At 53.0% G+C, this 21403-nt stretch overlaps 1 protein-coding gene across 1 annotated transcript in view; it reads right to left on the bottom strand.

Annotated features, from left to right (window-relative positions):
* The window catches only part of CAPN5 (calpain 5), a gene marked incomplete at both ends in the record, with an annotated part of 29104 nt that extends 24668 nt beyond the window's left edge, over positions 1-4436 (bottom strand). The window contains one exon of the mRNA XM_084305990.1: positions 4275-4436. Within this exon, the coding sequence (XP_084162116.1) occupies positions 4275-4436 (162 nt within the window). The remainder of the gene's footprint in view (positions 1-4274) is intronic.
* Between the last annotated feature and the right edge of the window lie 16967 nt (positions 4437-21403).

Here is a 21403-nt window from a genome sequence, read left to right as displayed (position 1 = left end):
GGAAGAAGGGGATCTGAGCGATGCTCTTCCCCCCTGCAGCATCTCCTCCTCATCCAAACGCAGGAACACTGAATTCAGGAGATAAGGGCTAAAACTATACCCAAAATCAAGCAAGATATACACCAGGCTGACACAGCAGTAGCTACTGAAAAAAAAAATGGTTATTTCCTACTTTACAAAACAAGATTTCTCTTGTCTGGCTGGAAGCAAAACATAAGAATAGAAAGGACTGTGAATGAGAGCATCTCTCCTCGGTGCCAAAGCAGGAGTGAAAATGCCACGGCCCTGCTGCTGCCCGAGCTCCAGCTGCACGTCACCCTTCCCAAAACACCTGAACCCCCCCAAACTAACCTGACTCTCAGCTTTTCTCCTCCAAATATTGCCTGCACTCAGACAATATTGCCATTTAGCAAGAGCCTGTGCCAGTGCCTGAGCACCCTCATGGTAAAGAAACTTCTTCTGATGTCCAGGCTGAGCCCCCCCTGGCGCAGCTCTGTGCCATTCCCACATATCCCGATGGCTGTGCCCAGGGAGCAGAGGCTGGTGCTTTCCCTGGCTCCCAAAAACCTGGGTTATCTCACTCGGTTCACAGACAAACTGCTGCTCCTGTGCTGCACTGCAGCATCCGTGTCTCAAACGGGGAGTGAAGAACTCAGAGCCTGAGGATCAGGCACCACGTGCCCGAATTACAGACATCTCCCTCGCCTCCAGAGCAGGGGGAGGAGGAGCTGTAAGCACTGGGCTCTGTGCTCAGCCCAACCCCCTAAAAAAAAGTTAGATTTCTATCGCAACAGCCAAGGTTTCTGCCAAAAATTAAAAAAAAAAAAAAAAGGGAACAAAAGGAACCCCTGATGCTGTCCCAGCCAGCTCCAACATCAGCTTTGGCTCAGCGACGAGCACCCGGTCCCATTTTCACATGGCTGCACAAAATCAGAGCTCTTTGGGATCCCCTTCCCGGTACACCTTCCCTTTCCCCGCCACATTTGAGCAATTAGCTTTCTGGCTAATTTCTGTGCTGGAAGATGTCCGAAGCCAAAGCCTGATTAGAGGCTCACCCAGCTGTGCACAGAGCTGGCATCCCGAGCAGGGCTGGAGGCCAGGGGGAGCAAGGAGGGAGGGAGGGAGGATGCTCCGCTGGGGAAAAGAAGGCTGAGCCCCTTCCAGGAAACTCTGCAAGGCCAGATGTGGGAGGAAATTGAAGCAAATCTCAGCCTGATTGGGACGGGCTATTCACCAGCTGCTCCAGCAAAACCTTTTTTTTGCTTTTTTTTTGGCCAAAGCGGCCCCAGGCTTTGGGAGGAGACGGAGGAGCAGAAAGGATCTGGGTGCTGGGAAGGAAGGACGTGCACACACGATGGGCTGTTTAGATCCCTCCGAGTGCCGTGTAAACACACAGGGATGAGATCCTGCCTCTGCCAAAGCTAATTCCCAGCGAGTTCAGTAGTTCCTTTTCACGCAGGGGTGAAAACCGTGGCTCCTGCGTGTCGCTTCTCTGCACAGAATGTAAGTGCCACCCTTTCTGCGAAAGCAAACAGTTGTTTTTAACAGCTGACGCTTTTTGTTCCCACTCTCCACCCACTCTGCTTTCGCAGCAAAGCCCAGGGCATGGTGAACTCTGGCGCTTTGTCATACAGCTGTAGCTGAAACTCTCCAAAACAAACCACGGCCACGGTCCTGGGAGATAACAGAGGTGCACACACAGCATCCCTTGCCTGCAGGCAGCGTCCCAGAGACTGGTGGACGTCATTTCTGGGTCAGGAAGTTCCTAAAGCACTCTGCTTGCTTTCTAAATAAGAATTAAAAAAAGATTGCACAAGGAAGGATTTGCTGGTTGCGATAGAAAGAGGATACTGGAAGGACTTTTTGGTGCCTAATAACCATTCAGGGCAATCACTGCACAAGCAGGGCAGTTGATTTGACCTTCATGGACATTTTGGACCCTACTAAATGCTGAATTGAATTGGAGAAACCCATGGGTTTCCCTGTGAAGGCTCTACCCCATCTCTCCCAACCTTTTCTTCATGCTGGGCAGGCAGCAAGACCCGTTGCAGTGGGTGTCAGGTTGTTTCAGAGCAAAGTGGGATTTTTTGCCGTGCCATTTGTGCAGTTTCTTACACCTTCTCCCAGCTGTCCTGCAAAGCAACAATATCAGTATCAAGATCCCTGACACCCAGACTCATTGAGTTTGCCTTCGTGCAGAAGATGCTGACCCTTTTTGCTGGGCTGTCTCCTTTCCAAACCAGTACGAATTCAGGCAGAATTGGGGCCAGTAATGAGGAACGTCACTTTGCATTGCTTGGCACAAAGCAGTTCTTCTCCCCACAAAATTCAGTCACTTCTCCCAACATGGACAACTGCAAGGAAAAAACTGGAGAAGTGCTTTAGAGAAAGAGGCTTCTGGAAACTTCAGTGGTAGCCAGAGCAGATGTGAGCCCAAATTCTTCATTTTTTAATGCCAACTTTGTGGTCAGGGCAGCTAGTCTGTTCGGATCCTGCCAGACAACAACATCAAGGAGACACTGAGGTTTCTCAGCGTGGGCTTCAAACTTTTTTTTTGGTTAAATTCCCTTCATCTGGTGCACAGGCAGTGAAGGAGGCACCGCTGCCTCATACCTTGCTGGCTGAGCTCACGTCTCCCTCAGCAAGGATGCTACGAGCCTGGCCACCAAGAGCCGCAAGTGAGCCAAAAGCCAGAAAACCAGGGGGAGAAGATTTGGGCCACCCATTCAGAAAAGGTCTCCATTCTCCCTGAAAAGAAGCACCGGCAAGTCTGTGAATGATAAAGCCCAAATATCCACAGACATCCGTGGCTCCAGCAGCAAGCTCTGAGACACAGATGCTCGGCAGAAGATGAGCAAATGTGCTTTGGCCACCTACACCAGCACCCAGCCCTCTGCCATCAGACTTGGGGTGAGCGTCAGACGTTTCCCTACCCTTTAGTCCCAAAGAAAGTTGTTTAGAAAGACTTGGGCATCACCCATCTGCTATCTCTTGTTACGTGCAAGACGATTTTGTGATTCATTTCGAGTCACCATCCCTGGAGTCAAGACACGTGTAGATGTAGAACTTAGTAGATTGTCTCAGTGGTGGGCTTTAGGACTAGGTTAAAGGCTAGATGAGATGATTTTAGAGATCTTTTCCAACCTGAATGCTTCTGTGATTTTATATTGTCTCCAGCCATGAGACTAAATCATGGTGACCTATCTTCAGAAGGCAGCAGAAGGGTAGAGCAGAGGGAACTGAGATCTTCTATGAGGAGCCTTCCTTGGGGGCTCAGCCCTGCCTGCCACACAGAAGGAGCCAGCTCCTCCCGTCACACAAAGCCTTTTTGTCCCCCCTCTGTGTAACTGCCCTCACTCAGACAGACACAGCACTGTCTCATGGAAGGCCAGCTGATATTTCGGGCTGCTGTGTGGGCGAGGAGGTCATCGGCTCCTCGGGCAGCCCGTGCCAGGGCTCCGGCACCCGCCCAGCCCAGCAGTGCTTCCTGAGGGGCAGAGGGCACCTCCTGGGCTCCAGGCTGGGCCCGGGGCCTCTGGGCCTGGCCCTGGGCACCCCTGAGCAAAGCCTGGCCTTTCAGATATTTATACACACTGATAACATCCCCCCTTTGAGCCTTCTCATCTCAAGGCCTTAGGCCTTGCTCAAGTCCTTCATCATCCTTGTAGCCCTTTGCTGGTCTCCCCCCAGCAGCGAGGACACATGGAGGACCTTTCGCAGAGGGCACACAGACGGACGTGGGCTCTGCGTGAGCAGCAGTGGCATGGTTTTGCTCAGGAGAGAAGGGATGGATTTGATTTTGCCCCTACAGCTGTCGCTGTGGGTCCAGGCCTGCGCATCCCTTTCCCCTCCAGCATTTCGGCACTGCCAGATGAAGAGTTAAGGGGAAGGAGGACAGCAGTGCCCAACACCATTGAGAGCTCTGTGGGTGCTGGCAGCTGCTGAGCAACTCACCAGTAGGTCATGGCTGCAGTGAGGACCCAGCATCACTACACTCAGCCCCCAAAAACAACATCCCAAAGACCCCTAAAACACCTCTCTTACCCATCAATATTTTCTTTCCCATTTCTTGGATGAGGAAGAACATTCAAAGGAATGTCTTTGCTCTGCAAGAGCCACCAGCCTTCACAGCATCATCCAGCAGTCAGGCTGCAAACCATTTTTTATCCATGGGGAAACTGAGTCACGGAGAAGCCAAGGGGCTCCTTTGCTCCTGGGGCTCACTGGGGGCAGAGCAGCCTGGTGTTATGGGGCAAGGGGACAGGCACACTTACTTTTGGCCGCTTCCACTGGATGCCCTGGATCCTCGACTTGTAGAAGAGAGAGTCATCGTTGGCGGGGAAGAGCGGGTCCTCAAAGAGCTGCTTCCTCCGCAGGCACTCCTTCTTCAGGGAGGCGTAGCGCTGGTTCTCGTACGGCTTCACCGAGGAAAACATCCTTCCCCACCGGCCCTAGGAGGACAGCAGAGCAGGAGTGAGGTCTGTAGGGTCTGGCCAGGGACATCCACTTCTCCTGGACCAAAAAGTTATGGCCGGAGACCCAAAAGTGATGGCTAAGCCCAAGTGCACCTTACTGGGTATGGGACTCCCACTTCCCCCAGAGTTGGCCAAACACCACCAAAACACCACCACCACCACCAAAGGAGATGACAACCTGCCTTTTAGTGAATTAAGAACCTAGTTGGGAAAAATGCATCCTGTGGGGCTAATGTCCCCGGAAAGCTGGATATGAGCATGTTTTATGGTGGCTGAGCCCCTACCCTGGGCTTCACCAACACAGGTCACATTCTCAGCCCAATGTCAATGTTAATATTAAATATTTAGAATCCTGATTGTCCCCTTCAAAGACTGCAGGAAACGACCCTCTGTTGCCATGAAGCGATGGTCATGTATCTGCTCGGAAAGCAGCAATGAGTGCAGAGCCAGTGCTTCAAGAATCACCTCCTGCCCCCGCCATGCAGCCCCAAATTACACACACACACACAGTTCATGGCTCCATCAGAGACGCCAGCTTCTCAGTAGACTTGATCGGGACTGTTTTTAATTAAAAACAGCCTCTTGGCAGCGCACCATGTGTTTTTGGATTAATTATTCTGTCTTGACAAGCGTCTAGCTTCTAGGGCAGAGAGATGAATTTAGCAATCCAGGAGACAGCAGGAAACCATTGCCCAAACGCCTCTGAGAGAGAGCAGCTCCTCTCCATCATCACCCCAACATCTCTGTGGCTTGGTCATTGGGTACCAACCCCTTTGCTCCCGTTTTCATCCCTCCACCCCACAGGTTGAATCACCTTGGCCCCACAGCAGGTCCAAGGGTAGGAGGACCTCTCTGTTGCTCCCCTCTGCTAAATCACAGACCTTTCAAAGCTACTTCCCTATCCCTACCCCGTATTTATCCATGAATGAGCCGTCTTTCTCCTCAAAATGGGATGCCCTGTTGAATCCATGACAATTAGTGAGCCTAAAGCAATGCACTTTCTGATCAGAGCAATCCTATGAGAGCATCCCTCACCCAGCCAGCCTCCTCTCTCCTGGGCCAGACAAAACCACTTCACCTCTGCAAAGCCGAAGAGCAAAGCATAGGTTTTAATTATTTATCAGCCTGATTAGCAGCACAAGTGCTCATCACCCAGAGCCTAAGTGAACCCAAAATAACCCCCTTAGTGGTGGTTCCCTGCTACTGAGGAGTGATTGCTAAAGCATCTTGTGGTGCTTTCCCTCCCATATTTCCCACCCAGCCAGCGACCCACCTACCCCAATGCAGACATAGTGAGCATTTAGTGACGATCCTACAGGACTATGGATTTGGGATTTTGTAGTTTATAACACCTTATTTTATGTGCCAAAGACAGGGAGAGGAGTCCTAGCTCTGCCTTTGGTGCAGCGCGTGACCTGCTGTATTTGGAGACCAAGGCTAGGACTCAGCTGCATGGGGTTGGTTAAAAAAAGCATTAATTCATACAAAAGCCTTTGAAGGCAGCCCAGAAAAGCAGTGGGATGCTGTGGTTAAAGGGCTCCTAGTGACGCTGATGTTTCAGGGAGTTTCTCCTTGCTTTCAGGACAGGCTCCCAGGTGCTACAAAGAGCCCCAGATGCATCACCTGCCCTTAGAAAAGCCTTAAAATAAATGGCCTGGTATCAAGAGCTCAATAGTACACCAGATTTACCCTTTCAGGAGAGCAAACAGCCTCACTGAGCAGGGAATGTGCTCAGAAGACAAAACCTACACCCAGGCTGCCAAGAGGGCCAGGACACGAGCTAGCCTCCAGATCTCCAGCAGAAGAAAGGGATGAGATGGGAGAAAACATGACCTCCCTGGGGACATCCCAACAATGAATGAGCTCCTTTCGAGTGACAACCAGGCAGGACTTTGGCAGTGACAGCACTCAGCGCTGCAGAAAGCCACAGGCCAAGCAGCAGCCCCAGGAGGGGACGGTTGGCAGCCACCTCCTGCATGAAAACTTCGGGCTGGGAGAGAAGGATGCTGCCCATGGAAGGGACATTTCCATGAGATGCTGTGCAGAAAGAACTTGTGAGATTTAGAAAGGGAGCCTGGAGGGAAGTCTGGTGGCTTTTGGAGAGCCAGGATCGTGTTAAACCAGGAGCTGCGGGTTTGATAAAGGTGATGCTGGACACCGCTCCGCAGCCTGTCCTGTGGCCAAGGGCTGGCACTTGGCTGTTCCTCCATAAAATTGCTCTGAAACCGCAGTTTGGAGCCGCGTTTTTCAAGGCCCCTTGCAGTGCTGACTTCCGTGAGAAGCCCTGGGAGATGTCCATCCCCATGTCCTAGCCCTCTTGGCCAAGGATCCCCAGCTTTCCTGCCATCCAAATTCACTCGGGAGAAGGGGGCTGACTCCTTGCCCTGCTGTCCCGCCTCGGGGTGACTGCACCCCTTGGCCGACAGGGTGGAAACAGATTTGAGTTGCTAAGGAAAAGCCAAGCTAAATGTAAAAGGATACTGCTCAGGGTCATTTAAAAACCCTGCAAAATAATCAAAAGCAAGGGGGGAGGGAGGCAGGGAGAAGGATGTTCTCGGGGCAGTGTTAAAATTCATTACTGTCTTTAATTTGCAGCATTTCATGCTTACCAGACCGAACCTCAGATCTGCGACATTAACATGCTCAAGGGCTGCCTAATTACTTCTTGCCTTCTTGCACGAAGCGGGGATGCTCCAGGAGCAGGGGAACCGGGCATTTTCATGCATGAATTAGCAAAACTACAAGCACAGGCATTTGTGTGTTTGGGTAGGGAACGAAATCCGCGCTCCTGACCCTCTTTGCAGAGCTGAAATTTTGGAAACTGGTCTGAGCCCGACCTCAGATCAGTCACGAAGCAGTTAAGCAGGAAACTGTGATTCGAGGAAGGAGCCAAAGACATGACTCAGGGCTGCTGTGGGCTCCCCCTTCCACCCCCAGCATCGCCCAGGCGTAGAGCTCCCGGCCAGCTGGTAGCGATCACTGCAAGGCGGATAAGTAATGACAGTGCCAGAGCTGGCCAGGACCAAATACTGCCTGAAAGTCTTTTCCTTTCTCTCTCTGAAACCAATTTCTCTCCTTCCCTTCCAGCCCAGAGCCTCCGTGCCACAAGCAGCTGGCACGGGCTCGCCGTATCCACGTTATCGCAAGGCTGCGCCCCAGCCAGGAGCAAAGGGCTCCTTGCTTGCAGATCCCACAGCTTTTATTTGTCTGCCTCCGAGTCAGACTAAACAGTTTACTCTCAGAGGACGGGATCTGCGTCCTCGCTGAGCAGGAGATATTTCTGATATCACGTTGCAAAGGTGTGGGATCGGTCAAGGGGAAGATGAGGCGGGGACCTCGTCTTTGGTTGCCTGAATCCCAACCAGGTGAAGTTATGAGAAGCCAGGCTCTGGCTAAAATGTTTATTTAAATCATTATTTTGCCTCCTGGGGTGCTTCTATTGATGTGAAACATTGGGATGGGACAGTGCTGGGGTTGCTCACCCTCCTGCCAACACAAAAATCCATCCCTGCAGAGGAAATGCTGTTGACGCAAGGGCAGCTTCATGCACACATTTCCTACAACCCGCAAAAGAAGCAATCAAACCACGGATCCCTTTCTATACTAAAGGTGAGATAAGCACTCCACACCTCCTAGCCAAGGTTTCTACAACCAAAAAAGCCTCGAGCCTCAGGCTACAAAGTCTCAGTCACACTTAAGGGTCATAGGGACTGGCAGTGGAGCTGGCAGCAGGTCCGAGCCGCGATCCCAAACCCTTTTCCCATTTCCACGGGGCCGCCTGCCGTTGCTCTGCTGGACTCCAAGCGGCGTGGCCCAGAGCCAGCGGGACCGCAGAGCATCCTGCCCGCACCCGCCGTGCCCGCAGGGACCGGGAGGCGAAGCCACACCGGCGAAAATCAGAAAACATCAAAGGCATCATCTCCCCGCAAATTGACGGCGGTAAACCAGGGAGGCTAATTCCCATGGGAAGCCGAAGGTTCTTCAGCTCCAGATGTTCCTCAGCAGCTGGGCATCTTTTTTTTTTTTTTTTTTTTTAAGTAGGTGCTTTAGCTAAAATGCACATTACTGGGAATTCACAGCTGTTAACTCGTTGAAACAAAGCTGGTGAAGAACGGAAGGTTGGACGTCCCTTTTCTGGCCTTTATCTAGGTAAAAAAAGTTTCTCCGTTCTCATCTAACAGCTAGAAGCCCCCCCAGGCTAAAGCTAAAGCAACCCTTTTTACTCTTAATGACATTTTATCCAGCTCTGGCTTTTGTCAGCAGCATAGCTGGGGTCTGGATCCACACCCCTGAGCGCAGCACCTTTTGGTGGTATTAGTTAGGTTTAGTTGTGTGTGCCCACACAGGGACAAACCAAAAAAACCTGGGTGTAGACAGAGTGGATTTAGTCTTTCCAAAAATTCCTGATGGGATTCAGACTGTCCTTTTGGAGTGAATAAGCCCAGCTTTTTACAAGCACCTAACTACGGCAAGTGCTCCCTGATGAAACCTCGTGGTGGGAGCGGGGCAGGGACCCTGAGAACCCACCGGTGGCTTTGCACGGAGCTGCAGCTTCCAGGTCTGGTTTTAATGGGAAAACCCGGGGTTAACGGGTCAGGACAGCCACCCACAAACACGTGTTTTTCCACCCTGGTGCCAGCAGGTCATTAGGGTGCACAGCAGTGCAGGGTTGCCCTCTCTTCCTGCAGCACTTTGCAAGCGGTGACTCACCTGGAAAGGAATGAGGAAAGGCGGTCCTGCTGTGAGTGATCCCAGCTCCTGGCTGTCACACCCTGCCTGGTTCCTACAAATAACCACCCGGGGATGCCCCGACCCGTTAACCTGTTGCTGGAGCTCCTCTCTCAGCCCCAGCTTGCTGAGCTGCCACGGTCGAGCTCTGCCTGGCCAGAGATGCTTTTGTGGCCCCGGCCAGCCCAACCCTTCTGCTCATTGCAGACTTTAAGAGAGATGGGATCAGGATGTGCCCAGGCTGCCAGTTTTGTCTGAGGGATGGAGAAAGGAGCAGGAGAAATTCACTGTTTGGGGTACAGCTCATCCCGACCCACTCGTGGGCTGGGGAGGATGGAGGAGCTCAATTTCGGGTACCCCACCAGGGCCACATGTCCCCAGGAGCCCCACCACTGCTGGCTTTATATCAGGGTTGTGTCCCGTGCCACAGCAGGGTTAAAAACCCTCAGAGAGTGGCTAAGGCCAGCACTGAAAGATGAATTCGTGAGTTTTGCCAGTGCCCAGCCCGTGGAGATAGCGATCACCTCGCCACCAAGCTGTGACCCTGGTTAATGATTACAGGGAGCAGCGCGAGGAAGGGAAAGGCCACGTCTGAGCTCGCCTGGCACTTCCCAACAAATCCCTGCCAGGGAGCTCCTCTGGGGCCACGTGGAGCATCCTCAGCCTAGGAAGACACAACGGGCATCACCCCATGAGCACCGTGCTGGCCACACGCTGCCCACCCCATCAGGTTACAGGAGCATCCCTTTTCCGCATCCCTTTTGATCACCATTCATTCAAAAATAAGGCAATCCAGGGATGTTTTCTGCGCAGGGCCAGGCTGAATGCATATTTCTATTATTTATTCAGGGCTTCTAATTGAACGTCTGGAGCAGGCTCTTGGAAATCTGCTCACACCGGCTCCCCAGGACGCCGTGCACCGCTACAATACGCTCAGGCCGATTTTCTTGCCAGCTGGACAAAACCGTGGCCCAAGGGCAGACCTGTGCCCCCGTCACATCCCCGCAGAGGGAAGGGCAGAGGAGTCACGGGGCATTGCCTGAGGCAGCGCAGCCAGCCTCGTGCTCGGGCGTTCGGGGCCGCAGCGAGGCTTCTTGAAGAGGTTTTGGGGAAATTCATTCAGAAAACCCGTCATTAAGCACAGATAAAATGCGGCACGTCTCCACGCAAATGCTCAGCCTTCAATTGCTTCTGCAGCCGCTGGGATAATTAAAGCAATTGAACTCCGAGCGATGCAGAGACGCGTGCCCGAGAAGCAGGAGAGATAACGGGACTGCAGCTGCTCCAACAGAGCTGGGGGGAGGCAGGCGGGTGCTACGGGATCAGCCCCGGCACAGAAGCACCAAGGCACTCTGCCTTCCTCCCCCTTGGTGCCCCTCTTTTTGTTTTTCCCCTTCCATGGGGTCTTAATCCCCTCGGGAGCCCCTTCCTGAGCCCCATCCTACAAATCCGCAAACCCCAGAGCCCAGCTGGGTGCTGCCGGACTGCAGAAGGGCATTCCCCTTGACCTCCCCAAAATGCAGGACATCTCCATCCACCAAGAGGCCATAACCTTTTGTAGGGTCTCCTGCCCAAATGCAGCACTCATCCTCGGTCGCTTTGGCTTCCCAGCAGAAGCCACGACCACAAAGGGGGAGCCCGAGCCCCTGCTCCTCAAGCTGCGAGTCCCACCTCCTGCGTGGGGGTGAAATCCCAAATCCTGTCCCCTCTAAAAGCGTCCACCCCCATGAATATTCCCCATGGACATTCAGCAGCATCACCGGGAGAGACCCTACACAGACTGGGTAGAAAGGAGCCACCCATCCAGCTCTAAAGGCTCCTTCTGGAGGAGGATTTCTCCTCTCCTGAAGCCCCCCCAGCTCTGCAGATGCTGGGATGGGGACCAAGCCCCTGCCTCCTCCCCCAGAGCCAGCAGGGAAACACCACGGGAACACTGAAGGGCTGATCCCATTGGTAAATCCAGGGGAAATGCCACTTTTAGGGGCACTGCGGCACCAAATGTGGGACGTCAGGCACAGGGGCTAGGAAAGGAGGCTGTGGGGACGTGGCGCTTGGCTCCCCTGACCGCGAGCCACCAGCAGAGCACCGATATCCATCTGGGCGGATTAAAACCTTGCTCTCCCAACCCAAAAACCCTCCCAAAGTCCCTTTATGCTGCTGGGAGTCCTTGAAATCCTTGGAAGAGCTTCGCTTCCCAGCAAGAAACCCGCTGTCGGCTGCAGGCTCAATAACTCCTCCCGCGCAAGGAGCTCCGACGCAAGAGCTGGCACCTGGCGGCTTGCACAAGGAGGGTTGGCGGCTTCACCTTTTATCCGTGCGAGATTTCCCTTGGTTTTCACCCCAGGAACCACCCCGGAGCGATCCTTGCAGTGTTTAAGCAAGCTCGGGTGGCAGGACCGGCTCTGCAGGGCTTCGGGAGCTGCCAGCCTGCCAAGACTCAGTGGGAAGCTCTCGCTTTACCAAGGTGTGGCTTGCAAAAATAAATAATAAATATTTTTTTTTTTAAACAAAACAACCAAACAGGCACGCTTCCTTCTTCTCTATGTGAGCAGGGGAAAAGGGAGCAGCTCGGACAGCTCAGAAGGACTGACACCAAGGGCAAACCGAGGGGCAAGGAGCTTTTTTTCCATGCCGGAGAGTATTTTAAGGTGAAATGTGTCAAAGCACCGCTGATCTGGGCCATACCCCATCGAGCACATGAAAGCTGCCCACGGGATGCACAAACAGGTCCAGCCCCCTCAGAAGGGCTGGATGAGGCTCAGAGGGGCCTGATCCCTGCCCTACAAGCCCCAAAACCTGAGGCTCCCAGCAAGGATCTGCATCTGCCACGTCTCCGGCACAGCCCCGGAGCATGAAGCTCTGCAATCGCGCTGCTGAGCGCGGAAAATAAAGGTTTTATTTTACCTAGAAAAGGCAAAAAGCTCGATGGCACCATTTCCACAGGCCCCTCAAGGAGCTACCTCTACGCTGAGGCACCAAAGCGGGGTCTCTGCCACCCCACAAACCCATTTAGCACAAGCAACCCGTGGATGGAAAGGCTCCAGGGTGCCAGGGGGAGAGCCGAGCGCAGGGGAAGGGTTAACACTGGGGCCAGGCAGCCACCCCGCTGGTGCACAGCAGAGCAGCCCCGATGAAGGCGATGGGTTTGTGTCCATTTTATGGCTGAGCTTGGCCCTTTCTCCCTGGGTAATCAGCTGGAAGCGAGCAGAGCCGGAGCAACGCGCCCGGCCCCATCCGTGCTGCTGCCCCTGGGGATGGAGCAGGGACGGGAGGTGGAGGGGCATCACCTGGCCCTGCACATGAAGCAGGTCAATGAAAACCTGTTCTTGAGCTTTTGTGCTCCAAAGGAGGCTCAGAAGAGCGGGTGAAGGCTCAGCCCTGAAGATATCAGCAAATAAACGGTGTCCAAGGGTGTCCCACCATGGGTAAAGGAGGAGCAGGCACCTCCCCAGAGGCCAAGGAGTTGCCATCTCCAGGGACTTGCAAGGAGGAGGAGGGAAAGGGCCTGATCCCAGAACCCCGGGATCCCAAATCTCCAAGTATCTGGTGGTGTCGGGCAGCTGCGGGTCCCTGCGGTGCCAGCCCTGCTCCAGCAGGGCCACCCCGAGCAGGGGGCCCAGCCCCATGGCCCCAGCCCTCAGGTGCATCCTTCTCAAACGAGCCTGCTTGGACTAAGCCAGGAAAGGGATTTTGGCACCTCTGGACCAGCCAGAAGCACTTGGTGATGAGTTCACAAGCATGAGCAGCTTTAGAGGATGCTCCCATTCTTAGCATCACCGTCCTCGAGCACAAACACTGTCTAAATCTGCTCTTGGGATCAGGTCCAAAGCCTTCTTAAAGCATCGATGCTTTGTTATTAATCTGTGCAGCAAGCAGGCAAGGGAGACCAGGATTTATTTTTTCCTTTTTTTCCCTTTTTTTTTTTTTCTTCTTTTTTTTTTTTCTTTTTATTGTTTTGAGGCATAATCGAGGAGGTTCCCCTGACCAGTTCTGGTTCCCTGATTTCGCTCTCCACCCCATCCCCGATGGGAAGCCACCACCAAGCCTCTGGAGAAGTCTCCCCATCTCAACTGCCCTGGGATGAATTCACCCCCATTTTTCTCACTTCCAACCCCGTCCCCTGGATCAGATATCTCCCCATGTTCACCCCTCGGATGTCCTTAGCAGCAATCCCATCCCCTCTCCGCCTTTGCTGGGCTTTTACAGCCTCCATACAACATCTCAGCCAGCCTCACAGCCCTGCTCCAGGCTGAGTTAACCCCAACCCCAGTGCCTGGTCCCACCACGTTCTCCCACCAAGCAGTCCCAAATCCCCGTTTCTGCTGTCTCCACGTAATCCATCCCCCAAATATTTGCCCTGTGCCACCTCCCCAAACGCTACGTGGGGCCAGATGGAGGAGACCTGTAGCGTCTCCTCTCCCTAAAATCCTCCAGTCCCTGCTGGGGAGGGACCAGCAATGGATGAGGAAAGGGGAAAGCCTCGATCCGCAGCGATGCTGCCACCAGGCTGAGCCCAGGAGGAGGAACCAGCACCCGGGGCAAGAGGTGGGAGTGGATGGAGGGGAAAAACTGCAGCCTGGTCCTTGAGGGAGAAAAGGATCTTGCCTCCTGCTAGTGGGATACGGGAAATCCAAGCTCAAATCCCTGCTCGGGAAGGCGGGGAACATCAGCTCCCTTCTTCCCAGCAGCCTGGGCTGCCCGAGCTCTCTCACCCTAACTTTCCACGCGACTTCCTAAAAGCCTTTGGGTTTGTCCCAAAAAAACGGAACAAAGCACAATACCGAAACCTCCAATTATTATTTTTTTTTTCTCCCAGCGCAAAAATCCTGCTCTCCAGCCAGCGGCGAGGCCTCGCTGCTCAAACTTTGTGCCGGCAGCAGGCAGCGAGGGGAGCAGCTGCGGGGTTTCGCCCGCCCCCTCCCCAACTTTCGGGCACCCCAAAACTTGCCGCAAACCCCCCCAAAATCTCAGCCTCCCCCAGCGCTTTGCCGACACCGCTCGCTACCCACACGGACAGCGGGATGCTCCTCCCAAAGAGGGGCTGCGTGGCTTAATTACCCCAAAACCAATCCTTCCCTCACCCCCCAGCACCGCGCCACCCTCCCCAGCGCCCTTCCCAAAGCCACAGGTGCCCGGAGCATCCCCCGAGGGGGCGGCAGCTCCTCGGGGCTGGGCTCCGAGCTGCGGCCCTGAGGTGGGGGTGACAGCTCGGGGGGGACAAGGAGAAGCCCCCCCAGGTTGTCCCGGGGTTTATTTTTACCTGCTCGGTGCCCGGTGCCCGGTGCACGATCGCGCTCCGCCGCCCGCTGCGCTCCGCGTCCCCAAGCGCCGCCCCGACGGGGCGGGCAGCGGCCGCGCCTGCGCTGGGGCCCCGGGATCGGGCAGCGGGGAACTGGGAAAAGAGCCTTTTTTTTACTGGGATGGACTGGTCCCAAGCTGGGCTTGCCGGCTGATAGCTGAGGGTTTGGGGAAGGGGGTGAGGGTGAAGCCGGGGATGGGAAGGGGGAGCGGGGATGGGCGCTAGGGGCGCGCAGGGTGCGGGTCCCGAGGGGTTGGGTGACCCGCTGTAGGGTCAGCCAGGCACGGGGAGGTGTGGGATTGGGGTAGCTGTCCCCTAAAAGTGAGGGATCATCCCGAAGGAGCCGCGTTTACCAGCCCTGGAGCCCCTGCTCGGTTTTGCAGGAGGGAAACTGAGGCAGCGAGGAGGGGGCTCGGAGTTTGGTGGTGGGGTTTTGGTGATCCCCCTGTGCCATGGGGACCGGGCAGCCCCCCCAGCTGTGACCCCATGGAAAACATTCATAAGACTAACCCAAAAACGGGCAAAATGAGTACATCCCATCCCGTATCACATCCCCATGAGGGGAAAGGAGCTGGGGGCTTTATGGGTTTGTCCTGGGGGCTCCAAGCTGGCATGGGCATGCTTGTGGGGTGAGCTGTAACTTGGGACAAAAAGGGGAGACCCTTTCAAGACAACACTTGTAAACAGGGAATCCTGATCTTTCCATATCTGGGATTTTTTTATTTCCCTGTTAATATCACATTAATTTCATTATGAATTCAAACCAGGCAGTATTTGTGTTACAGCTATCTCATTTTTTTGCCAGAGCCTCTGGTTCCACGCGTGTGGTGGTTTCTCCTTCAGCAAAAGCCATTTCTTCATGTTCTCCTCCTCCTCCTTTCCCTTTCTGCCCTGCAGGCCTGGGGGCTGCCAGCGTCTGGCTGTGCTCAGAACCAGGTCAGTGGAATGACCCCATTCCGTGCCATTTCCTTCCCTCACCCCAACAAAAATTGCAGAGGGAAAACGTAGAGGGGAAAAAAAAAAAGCAACTATTTTGGATCCCATATTAGGTCCAGAGCCTGAGCACTGAACCATCCCCCCCCAGTGTGGCAGAAAACTCAGCACCAAATGGATTAAAAAATAAATAAATAAATAAATAAATACAAATAAATAAAAAAAAATAAACATAATTAAAAAAAAAGTAAAAGCTATTTCTGAAGGCTTGAGACCCTTACATGGAATAGACCCTATGTACATCTCCAACCCCAAATCTTCAGTAATGGCCCTAAAACCAGGGCAGGGAGATCATGGAGCCCATCCTGACTTGCGATGTGCTTTAATTGGCACCCATCAGTGTTAATTGGTGGGGGACATTCCAACATTAATTAACTGCATTATGATCCCAGTGCTGTGCCCAGCTCCTGCCCCGTCACCTTGCTGTAATGGCAGTGGAGGCAAAGAGGCATTTTTCACCTCTTTGACCCCAAATAGTGGTTTTAGGGTTTCAATTAAGGGGTTATAGGATCGGGGATCAGTGGGGACAGGGGGATATGGGAGCCAGGGGATGTCGTACAAAGGGAAGGAATAAAGAATCAGCAACAGAAGAGCGAGGGCAAAAAAATAAATGAGAGAACAGGGACTCTCCTGGGATAAGTCAGCAACAGGAGCCGGGTTTTTATTCTGTTAACAGGCTGGAAAGCTTTAGGGAAAAACTCCTGCACCGAATTAGGGTCCCCAGGCGCTCCCTTCTCCTCCCCCCAGGGACGAGGAGCCCGAGCCTGCTCTCGTCGCCACCCCGAGCTCGCCGAGGGTTCAGCTGTGCTTTCAATTTCAGCCTCAGCAGGGGAAGGAAAATGATGTAAAGAACAATTAATGGCAACGCACGAAGCTGTGGGGTGAGGGATGTGCGAGGGGGAAAGAAGAAATGCCCAGGCTTTAAAATTGGGGCCTGTAATTAAAGGAGGAATAAGGAAAAGGCAAAGCGCAGCCGGTGGTTCCTTCAGTGTGCAGAGGCATCGCCCGGTCCCTGTGGGATCCCAAAGCAGGCTGATTAATGAGGTTTTCTGCCCTTCTGGGAAGGGGTTGTCACACACCCCGTGGTCCTGGGGTGGGTTAGGGCGAGGGTCTGCCCACGCTGGGGTGGAAGGTGGGTCAGGGCTTGTGCTTCCCCCTGCCCCAGGGGCACATCTTAGGGAGAAAAGGGAGAAAACAGTGGCAGGGGCAGGCAGCTGGAGCCCTTATCCTCATTTTTACCCTATAAAAAAGCAGGGAGAGGCTTCTGTAAGCCCCAGCCCCTGTGCAGGAGCTGCTGGTGAGGGCGAGCCGAGCATCTTCTCCTCTCTGAAGGCACCAACACGGCTCCTCCAGTGGTCCAGGAGCACTTGACAAATTTGGAAGGATGCTGCTTCATCCAACGCCGCTCGCCGCCTCTGGAATGCCAGTAATGTATTCTCTCCTTCTCCCCTCCACATGATTGCAGCATCATCTCCTCCTCACTTGATTTATTTAAGCAGGCCTTCAGATGCTCCAGTAATGGGAGTCATTTAGGTCCCTCTGCAGATATGTATTTATTTATTGCTGTTCGTTGACACTGCAGAGCCAGTTGGCAGGAGAGAGACAAGGCCGGGGTCACGAGGACGTTCAATTATTCGCTCGTCGAAAAGAGCCGGTCGAGAAAAGTTGAATTAAGCAAGGTCGTTCAAGGTCACACTCCATCACTGGTGGGAGGAGAAGGGCGTTAATTAGCTGCTTTATTTATGGGGGTCAACGGGACCAAAGGGTTGGTGGCAAAAAAAAGGGGAAACTCCAGCAGTTCCTCTTGCTTTTTGGCACAGGCAAACCCTGGGGTTTGAAGCCAGATTGCTGTCCTTGCCCGGGATGGAGACGTGCAGCCTAATTAAGTCTGGTTTGGGAGTGAATTTGGTGATGCCTCTTCCATGAAGATGCTCCAGGGGTGGCTGGGGAGGTGCTCAGCAGAGGGAGGAAGAGCAGTGAACTGGACATGTAAAACCTGGAGGGAGCGGGAGCCAACAAACCTCGTACTCACTGCGGGGCCCTCCATGGGAAAGCAGAACCACGATGACCAGATCTTCAGTGCCAGGCCAGAAAAAACCTTTCCATCCAAGGATCCGTGTCAAAAAGATGTTTTTCTCCCTGTTCTTTCTGCAAAAAGTGAAAGGTGGAAAGCATAACACGTGGGAAAACCTGCTGGAACCCACCCCCGTGCCTTGCTGCCCTGTTGAAGGCATCGGCCGTGACTTCTGGTGGTGCTGGCTGGAAACGAGCTGGTGCTAATTGGGATCTCTGCCGGGAAATCCACACCACTGCGTTCAGCTCTTAGTTGTCCATATTGGTGCAACCCCAAGGGAAAGGAGCGTGTGGTTTTATCTACAGAAGGTGACTCAGGTAGCACAAACCCAGCATGGGGCTGCTGGAGCATTTACTCTCACCCTAAATCCCAAATCCTGGTGGGTGAAACCATATCCCACAAGTGTGGGGAGCCAGGCTCAGGTCCTCAGCCCTGTGCCCTGGCTGTCTCAGCAGCCTTTTGCTCAGCAGGGTGTAATTAGAGGAGAGCTGGGCTTGCTCTAACAGCTTTCCTACCCGGCATCGATCTGATCTCCTGATCAAGCGCTCGCCTGCTTACGAATAAGCCACCTCAGGAGAAAAAAACCCGAGTGCTGAAAAAAATAATTAAAAAAAAGGTGGCGTTGCAAAGCCAGGTCTAGGGACGTGCTGCAATATTAGCAGATAAAGGCTGAGAAACCACCTTGCTGGGGTTTCTCAGGGCACAAGCACTGTGAAGCCAATGCCATCTCCTGGCCACAAACCCTCCAGGACTTTGGCAGGGCCGGACCTCTGCAGGGGAGCAGACAGCGTTATAAGAAGGGCTCCAGGCAATGACCTTGATTTTTTATTTTATTTTTTTTCCATGGGGTTTTCCATGCCGAGAAACAAGACAGTCTGGAAAACGAGCGGCTTGCCAACAAGCCCATGTTCCTTGGAGCAGAGGAAGGAAAGGAGCAAACGGCACCGCTGCGCTTTTTATGGCAGGCCAGAAGCAGCCCCAACAAATGCTGACTCCAAATGGTCCTGCCAAGAGCTTTTGAGGCAATTTTCCTGCTGAGTCTCTTCACCCCAGAGCCAAAAAACATACAGTTGTGATTTTTTTTTCCTCTTTGCCATCTCTGCCTTCAGCTCTGAGCAGGCAGATGTCTGAGGATGCCATTTCCAGCAGCTCCCAAAAGAATGCGGAGAGCTGACAAAGGCAGAGCTCTTGGCATCAGGGGATGCCAACTTTGGATGTACGCTGGCATAACTGAGTCCAAACTCTTCCTTGGTAGCAGCATCCTTCTGCTTCAAGTCATTTGGAGATATATCAAGCACTACCTGGTAGTAGAGACTTTGTTCTTTCACATGGTGACCCTCGGGTAGCACTTTTGGGTTGTCCTCCGTCCCCGAATCCTTGCTGTCGTGCACGTAGAGCAAAGCTCCTGGAAGAAGACGGGGATGAAGATAACTCAGAGGATCCCCTGCAACACAAGACAGTGAGCTGAGTAGCCAGTGGCTCCGAAAGGACACATTTCCCCAGGGCTTTACTCATTTTCTTCAATGTATTTCTGACCTAGCTACCTCTAACACCCACCAGGGTGTTGGCCACTTGCATCTGTTGCATTTCCATCATGCTCACCCCACAAGAACTCGTCATTTGGGATTTTCCTCCCCATTTCCGAAGGGGATGGTTTTACAGAATGAGATATTTTTTCAAGAAGCACTTCTAGGACGTCTCCTGGAGGCTCCTAGGGCATCTCCTCGTACCCTGTCAGCCCAACATCAGCACGTACAGCCCCAGCACTCGTGCTGACTCCTGCACTCGGCGAGGAAGCCAGCTCCAACCTCTCTTCCCGGGGCCTGTCTAGGATTACAGAGCTCAGGGCAGGTTGCCTGGGTGTTAATTAGAGAGGTCACCTCTACATCTCAGCCTCATCAGCTTAGCTGCAAACAGGAGGCGAGCATAAAAGCGTTAGCGCAATCGAGATTGATGTGCTGCAGCCAGGCTGGCTGCGAAGGTGGAGCCCAGGGTGTGGGGAAAGCTACAGCGATGTGATTTCTCACGTTTCCTCAGCTCAGCACCCTCGTCTGACCCCTGAGAGCTGGAATTGTAAGGATCTGGGAGCCTTCCCTTGGGTACAGCCCCCAAATGCATGCTCAGAAATCCTGCTCCTCTCTTGCTGTGCCTACAGATTGGCTTCTGCCCCGTGCTCCTCCACGAGTCTTACCTTTTAGGGGAAAATACTGCACTGAAGCCAACATGAGCATGTAGGAGATGTTCCCGAATGTACTTTTGCAGAGATCTTTGACGTGGCAGTTTCTCATTGCTACCTGTTTGGGAAACAGACACGAACATTGTTTTAAGAGCTCAAAAGACACCGAAAGCCTGGAGATGAGGCCCCTAAACCTTCAGAGAGTCCCTGGGAAGGTTTCTCCACCAACCTCCAGACTAAGACGTGCTCCATGCCTGAGCTCCAGCAGACCCTGCTGAATTAGCTCTGTTTTTCAGAAGCCTTCTCATGTACTCAGCACTTCAGTCAGCTTTCCCCTCTCTTTTTCACAACACGACTGCATTAGTCAAGTAAATGAATAATGATACAGCTTCTGAGCAGCCTGTGGCGCTGCCAGGAAGCTGTTGCCTCATTAAATCTGTGTCATATCCACTTTCACTCGCACAAGGACGCATGTCCTGGCTGCCAGGCAGTGGACACGAGGTGAGAATTTGGTCTTTTTGGGGTTTCAGTTACGTTAAGGGAGGCTGGTTCGCAGCTCGCTGGCAGAGCAACGGGCAAGGAACCCTCTGATCCTGTAAAAAACATAAAAATAAAAATTGTTAATTGGCATAAAGAGGAAAATATCACCTGGTTGCAGGCAGCATTTCCTGCTTTGCAATGTGGAAGGAAGAGCAGTTACTCGAACTCTCTCCCGACTCTGCAACCCTCCCTGGCTCGTGCTGCAATTAAGCCTGATCTCATTAACGAGACGCTGCCAGAGCTGGCTGGGATTTGGAGAGGAGATCTAGGGAAAAGGCAGGTGTTGCAAGAAGTGGCAGGGCTGATTCAGAGCTTGGCTACCTTCCCTCTGAATCAGCATGAAAATAATTAATATCCCAGGCTAGCAGTAGGGGACAGCAGCCAGCTAGCTAATTATATGGTCCTCCTTATAATCCCAAATCCTCCCCACTTTTAATAATTCAAGTGATCTCGCTCATTTGCCAGCCGAAAAGAAAGGGCTGGATTAATTAGCAAACAAGTGCGTAGTGCAGAGCACTCGGTAAGGGAAAGCTGAGACAAAATGATTAGCTTTGCCTTAAATTCTCGGAAAAAAAGAGGAAAAAGAAGAGAGAAAAAACAGACCCAGCAGTGCTCCCACAGCACAGAAAGTCCCGTTGCTGTGTCTGATGCTGAGAAATCATCCTGCCCAAGGATATAAATCCACCCCAAGGATGTAATCCATCCCAATGCATCCAAATTGTTTCCTCCCTGCACATGGCGTTTTATTAGGGCTAGTAATGGACTCGGACCATGAAATGTCTTTTCATCACTATCCGTCTGTGCCAGCAAGAGGGCATGGATGCCAAAAAGAGAGGGTAAGAAGGGTTTCAGAAGTGCAGAGCTGGTTTCACTTTGAAGACAGGAAAAAAACAAAACAAATCCAGTTCAGTGACACTGATAGTTCAGGGAAAAATAAAGAGAAAAACTCTTAGAGCTCAGCTTCTTACAAGGAGAGAAGCCTCAGGGCTTGTAACTAACTCAGATATTGGGGACAACTTCCAAAATCTAGCTTTGGAGCATGCAGCTGGGGGACACTGTGGCAACCTGGAGGTTTCAGGCCTCATCCGGGGAAGGCTGTGTTGTGCTAGGGCATGGCA

This window comes from Netta rufina, assembly GCF_964035555.1.
Source record: "Netta rufina genome assembly, chromosome: 1".
In the NCBI taxonomy this organism is placed as follows: domain Eukaryota; kingdom Metazoa; phylum Chordata; class Aves; order Anseriformes; family Anatidae; genus Netta; species Netta rufina.
This window is presented reverse-complemented; position numbering and strand designations above follow the sequence as displayed.